The 7,744-nt window shown below is 45.0% G+C and overlaps 1 protein-coding gene across 2 annotated transcripts; it reads right to left on the bottom strand.

Annotated features, from left to right (window-relative positions):
• Positions 1-5,181: 5,181 nt before the first annotated feature.
• LOC113565819 lies at positions 5,182-6,749 on the bottom strand. 2 transcript variants are annotated; one of them, XM_026989051.1, is made up of 3 exons: positions 6,569-6,749; positions 5,441-5,577; positions 5,182-5,373 (listed from the first exon to the last, which is right to left on the bottom strand). In XM_026989051.1, the coding sequence occupies exons 1-3, from the start codon at positions 6,685-6,687 to the stop codon at positions 5,216-5,218; spliced, it is 414 nt and encodes a 137-aa protein (XP_026844852.1). In that variant the 5' UTR covers positions 6,688-6,749; the 3' UTR covers positions 5,182-5,215. The 2 variants fall into 2 exon arrangements, with proteins under 2 accessions (XP_026844852.1, XP_026844853.1); XM_026989052.1 differs by lacking the exon at positions 6,569-6,749 and having other exon boundaries at positions 5,441-5,625.
• Between the last annotated feature and the right edge of the window lie 995 nt (positions 6,750-7,744).

The following is a 7,744-nucleotide window of genomic DNA, read 5'->3' as shown; positions in this document are numbered from 1 at the left end:
ATCTTACACTTGCCATTTACTAAGATACTTATCTCATACTTATCTTATACTTCATCTTATACTTCATCGTATACTTCATCTTATATATCATCTTATTTTTCATCTTATACTCGTACTTCATCTTATACTTTATCCTATACTCTATCCATCTCATTTTTCATCTTATACTTCATCGTATACTTAATCTTATACTTTATCCTATACTTCATCTTATACTTACTTCATCTTATACTTTCGTATACTTCATCTTATAATTACTCGTATACTTCATCTTATACTTACTCATACTTATACTTCATCTTGTACTTTGTCTTATACTCCATCTTATACTCCATTGTATACTTCATCTTATACTTACTCTTATACGTACTCCTATAGTAATCTTCTACTCGTACTCCTCTACCATTATTATTCAAGATTCTGCAATTAAAGCCATCAAACGGGAAAAGTATAAATTAAGAAATTCTGCTAATAAGAATTAAATTTGATGAAACTTTTCTATATTCTATCGATATTTAATTGAATTTGTTGAAGCATGAGATTCATATAAAAAGTCACATTTTCTTTTGGGATACACTATGTGTGGTAGGATAATCCCTATCAGCCTATATATAAACCCAACTGTATAATAATAATCGAAGTTCGATCATTCCAAAGGGCGTATCGAGAGATTCGTCTCTAGTGGTGTTCGAAAAACAAATATCTGATAGTACAAATCTCTTGTCATCCGCCCAGGTATTCAAACTCTCCCTTCATCGTATGCAGGATGATCATTCCAGAGGCCTTCAGTTCTTGACGCACTCTTAGTCACAATGTTTTGTTTCCTTGGTAAACCATTACTAAAAACAACCAACCAAGAGGGAGGGGCGGCCAAAGCCAACTGCACTTTATCTCCAGCTGTGCTGCACTCGTTCTGGTACTCGTATTCGCACTCGTATTACGTATTACGATGCACCGAAAGTACTACCCCGTATGTATTATTTTCTGTCGTATTCATAAAATTTTATGAGCTGAAAAAAACGTGTGTGTTCCCCGCTGCTGCTGTCGTTCAAAAACAGTTGTGTAAATATAATAAAAGCCAAAAGAAAAGTCAATGAAAACCAGCGGCTTATTGAAGATATTAAATATATTTCTATAAATATTTAAGTGCCGCCATCCACAGTGGATCCTTTGTTATTGTTTTGGGATCAGAGGCACGATGGCACAGTTTTCACAAGGCAATTGGCAACTGTTTTGGCTCTGTCTTTGGCTCTGTCTTTGGCTCTGTCTTTGGCTCTGTCTCTGGCTCTGTCTCTGAGGCTTGGATGGCCAGAAAGGATGATTCTGTTCGGTACGCATTGGAAATTGTTCAGTGAGCCGCTAAACATGCCAAACAATTGCTGAGAGTCGCAAATTGAATAGATATGAGACTCGACATGAATTTGTGTGTAGTTTTCGATGCTTATGGCAGATAAAGAAATCTGGCAGCGGGCATTCCACAAACCCCTCCGCCCCCCACACGTAAAAATTCTGTTGCCAAAGCCGAATGCGCGATTGTCAGTTCTGGGGGCTCTCGCGGGCTGTCTGTCTGTGCATATCCTTGAAATAACAAGTTTAAAGGCATGCGCCATATCCTCATGCAAGGATATCTGAGTCCCTATATGGCTGCCCTCCTCCTGCCTCAATGGAGAGACGGAGAGAGGGAGACACTGCTGGGCGGCGCTGATTGAGGGATTGAGCGTAAAAATCGAAAACAGCGGCGGCAATTTTCACGTTTTTCACGCATGCCACTTTTGCTTTTCCTCCCCAGCCCCCCTCAGCCCCTCTTTTTAATACTCTCTCCTTTCGGTGTGTGCCCCAAACGATGCTCTGCTTTTAAGCATTCATGTGGCACATATCTGAAGAGATTACCCATCATATCAAAGGAAAATCGTTCCAACAGAGGGGAATCCCTACAATTGGAGATTAGTTTTTGCAGGCCATGGAAACGCATGGAACGCAGAACTTTAAGGCCTTGAAGTGGGATTTCCATTTAGAAGGGAACTATGGCTACTATTTATGATCGGAAATAGTCCTACAGGAAAAAAAAACCCATTAGAAACATTCCAAGAAAAAATACAGGGACTACAAAATCTGAGAACTACTTGGAATTCACCTTTTCTGATGAATTTTCTTCAAGAAATAATTATAATAAAACTACAGCATTTTTGAGGTATATTGAAACATTTGAAAAAGAAGGAAGAAGGCATTACATGTATCTTAACCCGCCAGCTCTCCCTCAGTGAGACTCGTCGTCCCTCCTTCCAGGCCCACCTTGGATGGTATATCATGGTGTCCAGACCCGTGTGCCTCGTTTTCGACTCATTTGTCGAACATTTAGCCGCATTCAGAAGGGATTCTCTTCGCGAAAGCAGAGCTTTCTGGGGGAAATGTTTCAGTATTTGAATGTCTCTTGAATTTCTCGAATTTTCTACAATTTATTTTCCTTCTTCTCGCTTTTCAGGTGGGGGTTTTCCAAGCAACTGACTCCACGGCCCCTGACCAGAGCAAACACTATTCGTAGTTGACTTTTTTTTGCCACTGCAGTATTTTTGTATTCTTTGTTTATTTTCTGGCGTGTTTTTCTTTTTATTGGAAAACAAAAATTACATTTCGTTACCGTTCGGTTTTCTCGATGGTTTTTCCGGGTGGGGGGCGGGGTTTTTCCCCGGGTGCAAGTGCGGGTGTGGATTGGGATTGGGGATGTGCGGTATTCGAATATTGACAGACAATATTTTTGTGCGACTACAAGGGGGGGGGGGGGGGGGGGGGGGGGGGTGGGGGTGGAGGTGGAGGTAGCATATTTTTTTGGGGCTCTCCACTCGCGCGCATCCTGTGTCCTGTGTCTGCGTCCTGTCGGTGTCGATGTCGGTGCCTGTGCCTCTGTCTGTGTCTGTGCGGATGATGCACGTTGTAAAACTACAGTCAACGTTGGAGGAGCATGAAATCAATTTGATGCACGCTGCTTGGTTAAGCGTTTTCAATGCAATTTTTATTGGCAACTGTTTCGCTGACGCCCCTCTCCCTCTCCCCCTTGCCTGCAGCACCCAGTTTTTGCCACAGTTTTTCCTCCCTCCCCCCTCCACCCCCCACGACACATACTCTCTCAGATGTTGCCAGCAAATGAAATAAAATCAAAGTATCCTTGCAATTGCGTCAATTGTGTGTGTGTGTGTGTGTGTGTTCCTCCCTCCATCTTGCCACATGGCTCGTTCCTGCCACCTCCTTAGCAACGACGCGGCAGCGACTTGCAGCGACTTAATTTCAAAAGCTGTTACGGCAATCAACGCAGCTGCCAGGAGGACGAAAAGGACGAGAAGTAGGATACCCCCAGATAGTAGATGGGCTTTCAATAACGTGAGAGGGGGAGGAGGAGGGTGGAGGGTGGAGGACGGCGGTGCGAAAAGAGCTTTAAATTTAGTCTGCGCCTCTCTCTGTGTGTCCTTTATTGATCGGATTGCATTTAATTGGAACATTTTATTAGTCCATAGATTCAGGGAGGACTCCCCCCCCCCCCCCTCTGAGAAGCAGGAATTTCAAAAAGGACCAAGGGGGGAGATTTTAAACCCGTAAACTTTATGGGCAGCAAAATTTTATTTATGTACTTTTCGAAGGTGTTTTAATCGTGGAAAATGCTGAAAAATTTATTATTTAGATATAAACAGCTTATTACGTACAGCCAGGGGCAAAGCACAGCTTATTTCGTGCAGATAAAAAGGATTGAAATGAATACCCAGCAACGAGTCACATACGAGTCAAATGCGAGACTTAACCGGACAAAACGCTCGCATTCGGACCCGCAAAGGATAGAAATACGATACTTGTGTCTTTCAGTTTGTGGCAGTGAAAGTATCATTTATGAAAGCTCGCAAAGGAATTGTTTGCGAGCCTTTTGCGACATCCTTTGCGAGCCTTTTGCGAGACTTTTGCGATATCGTTAGCGAGACTTTTGAGAGCCTTTTGCGAGCCTTTTGCGAGCATTTGGCGGAACTCTCGCAAAAGGCATGTTTGTTGGTTGGCTGGGCAAATACACCCCTGCACATATACACAGCTAGTTTCGTACACCTCCACACACAGCTAATTACGTACATATCTACACCCAGCTAATTTCATACAGACAGCTTATTACGTACACACACCCAGCCTATTACATACAACCGTTTGGGATGCCTGCTGATCGGAAGCCTGCAGTGGCATATGCCTGCATTATAGCGGTATTTGTTGGATCCTTAACCCATTGTTTGCCCTGCTGATCCTTAACCCCACACACACACACACACACCCATACATATGTACAACCAATTTGTGCCCCCCACTTCTCCTTTTGTGCCGCATGCCAATTGTTTGAGGTTTCCCGCCTTACCAGGTGTCCATCAATCAAAAGGAGAATGCAATGCCGCCCATCCCCCTGTGGGGGCATATTACTATCCCTCTCTAGCTGTCAAGCAATCCATCCATCCATTGGCGCTCTCTTTCTCTCTCTCCTTCCCTTTTCTCCATTGAGCCATCGCGCTGCCAATTTTCAAATCAAGCAATTTCGCTTTTGAGTAAAATATATATCCATGGCACTATATCAAGCGTCAAACCCAACGAACCGCAGCCTGAACAAAGATATTTCCCCCCCACCACCTTCTCACTCCCCCTCCCTCCACCCCTGTGCTAGCCCTTGCTTTTCTTTTAAGGTCAAATGACAGTTGTAGTTGTAGTTTGAGGTTCAGGCAGGCACTTTGTCCTTGCTTCCTTCCTTCCATCCCATTCACCAGGTGTAAATTATAACGCCCTGCTGCCAGTAGCAGATCCCCAGCTGCCACGCCCCCTCTATATAGAGGAGCACGCCGTACGCCCCTGTTGTTTTTGGCTAGGTAAAAAGCCATCCAGAACGTCACACAAAAAATGACACTTAGCGACACCATGATGCTGATTTATGGCTTAGGCAATGAGAATTTATTGACTTGGCAGCGGGTCAACGGCGACATTTGAACCCCCGTGTAATGCCAGGTATAACCACATGCCCCTCCCACACCCACTCCCTTTCTCTCCCTTGAGAGGAAGAACATTATAACTGATTTAGTGGCCAAGAAGGAAACCTTTAAAGGGGATAATCGGAAGATGTAAGGGTTCGCGAATGCTTTAAGGCATTGAAGGTCTAAGAGGCTTCCCCTGTTTCAATCAATGCACTTTCTTGTCTTGTATTTCTTTATAAAATATATAAACTACACAATAGTCTGGTCATTTGCGGCAACAAATCAGTCGGATGGCACACACTCGCTCGCCGAGCTGTTGAACACGTCCGCGCCAGAGGCTGGCCTGCGGATAAGCGGAACTCCCTCGCATTCTCCTCCACTCCAAGCTGGCCTGCAGATCCCCAAGGGGCAGATACTTTAAAGGATGGAGGATTCTTTGCCGGACTAAAGATACTTACATTCAAAACGTTTTGAGCATCCAGTTTCTCGTTCAGCCCACGATCGCGCCCCAGGATCATGTCGTTGTAGATGGGACAAGCATTGCCATCGTCTAGGGTGAGGTCCTCGATCACGTGCCCCCGCTTGAAGGCAGGTCCTTCGTTAGAGGGAGAGTTAAAATGTTAAACTAGATGTGTAGTGTGTTGTGGGTAGTGCTCGTCTGTGTGTGATTCTGAAATCCAAACGAGTATCTCGTCTGACACTTCAGGCAGTGACTGCTTTTCCCCTTGAGGTATGTTTTCGAGTACATAGTGGGAAAAAACCCAAATATATTATACGACATAGTGGGCTATATTTTATGTGATTTTTCTAGTATTAATCTAGTATTCTTATGAGCATGTCTAGTACTTTTGGTATTTTTTCTACAATTATTCTGGTATCATTTCTTGTATTGTTTTGGGTTTTAAAATGTTTATATTTTTTCTAGTATTTTTTGGTATATTTTTAGTATTTTTCTGGTATTTCTGTAGAATTTTGTGCTTATGCCAACTGCAGTTTGTCTTCAGCCTTGTTTCTGCCGCTTTAAGGAAGTACTGCTTGAAGTGCCTATAAAAATGTAAAACTTTCCAAAAGTCACTGCACAAAATGGTAAATTTTGCTATTTATATTTTTGGGCCTCTCTCTCTCTCTCTACCCCCGCAAAGCAACAATAAGAAAGAGAGCTACAAAGAAAGAAAGCGAAATGGAAATGATTTGCAAGAACCTTTCGTTTCGCTGTCCGTCCGTTTCGCCCTCCGTTCCTCTTTGGCGACACTTTCCTTCTCCCTTGCTCCGCTCGAAACGTGACAAAATTAAACCAATAAAATGGATGAAATACAAGCAAAAGGAATCCGGGGGAAAGAAGAAAAGCGAAGTCGAAGAAAACTAAGGGGAAAACGATGGGGAAAATCAGGGAATAATTGCAGGCGGGGAAGGGAATGTGAGAGTGAGAGAAAGTAAGGGAAAAGTAGGGATACCCTTTGAAGAGAAAGAAGAAAACCAGCTCCCTCTCACAGTGTGGCTTAGCACCGCCGCCTGATTCGCGGCTGAGGCTGGAAAATGGTCAATGGCTGTGTGTTGCAGTGACTGGAAGGAAGGCTAATATTTACCGGTACAATTTTCTGGAATATCTTGAAGATGGTTTGGCCCAGGGGTCACTTGTGGGCCAGCGTGCAGCTCCACAAAACTTGTGATCCGTGAAGTCGTAGGGCTGCGCGATGGCCATCATCAAGGATCAAGCGAGGATGCGTTTCACTAGCCTCTGCCCCCACCGAAGACCCCTTTTCCTTCAGTTATGCGCCCCCGAATGATAGCCTTTGATTTGGACAGTAATTTATAATAAAAATAATTTATATTTTGACAATAATTTGTATGACTTTAGATGCAAAGAAAAGTCTACTTTCCCATAAAGCAAATCCCTTGAGAAATGCCACATACCCCGCAGAAGAGAAGGAGCCACAGTGGGCAGGAGGCAGGAGGCAGTGAGGCACGGAGGCAGCAGGCATGAGGCAGCGAGGCACGGAGGCAGCTGTACAATAAGTGTAGCATAGTTTTCTGCGTGGCAGCATTCCGGCTACCTTTCGCTTTTCTTTTCGTGGCACACCGTAATGCTCCAGATACCCCCGCCCCCCGCCCGTTCCCCTGCCCCTGCCACCTCGCGTTGAAGCGGCAGCCTTCGCCTTGGCACACATTTTGTGGAACACATCTCTCTCGGCCCACTCCGCCGTCATTGTTTGCCTGGGCGGCCGTGTGTATGATGTGGAAATTAAATACTTTGCTTGAAATGCTACACGCTGACGGAATGAAGCAGGGGGAGGGGCACGGGCAGGGGCAGGGGCAGGAGCAGGGACAGTAGCAGGAGCTGTAGGGCAGGGGGGGGGGGCTGGGCGACTGACAGACGGAAGACGGGCCCTGACAGGCAGCGAGGCAGCAACTTGTTAGCGATGCTCCCCCCCTGCAACACCCCATCCCCCCTGCCCGCCCTTTGGCTGTTGTTGCCTCGTTTTCGCTTTTCCCTTTCGCATTTCGCTTTTCGTTTAAATTGTGCAACATTTCCGAGATGCAAAGATGCCGCCGCCTGCCTTTGCCTTTGCCTTTGCCTCTTCGTCGAGTAATTAAAATGCAAAGCAAAGTGCAGCAATTTGAGCCTAATTATAATGGCAACAGCAGCAGCAGCGGACAGGAGCGACAGGGAAATCAACAAACAAACAACTAAATGGGGGACAAACAGCAAAATGGTTAGCCCCAACGTGCACCGGCCAATATCGTGGCACATTTCAACGCAA

This window comes from Drosophila persimilis, unplaced genomic scaffold, assembly GCF_003286085.1.
Source record: "Drosophila persimilis strain 14011-0111.01,24,50 unplaced genomic scaffold, DperRS2 tig00000191-arrow-pilon, whole genome shotgun sequence".
Classification (NCBI taxonomy): domain Eukaryota; kingdom Metazoa; phylum Arthropoda; class Insecta; order Diptera; family Drosophilidae; genus Drosophila; species Drosophila persimilis.
The sequence above is the reverse complement of the archived record's forward strand: the minus strand, read 5'-3'. Positions and strand labels throughout refer to the sequence as shown.

Coding starts and splice junctions, on each gene's coding strand:
- LOC113565819 (XM_026989051.1), bottom strand. CDS start 6,687: ATGATGGCCATCGCGCAGCCCTACGACTTCACGGATCACAAGTTTTGT. Junction 5,578..6,568: donor TATTCCAGAAAATTGTACCG/GTAAATATTAGC, acceptor CCTCTAACGAAG/GACCTGCCTTCAAGCGGGGG. Junction 5,374..5,440: donor ATGCTCAAAACGTTTTGAAT/GTAAGTATCTTT, acceptor GGGGATCTGCAG/GCCAGCTTGGAGTGGAGGAG.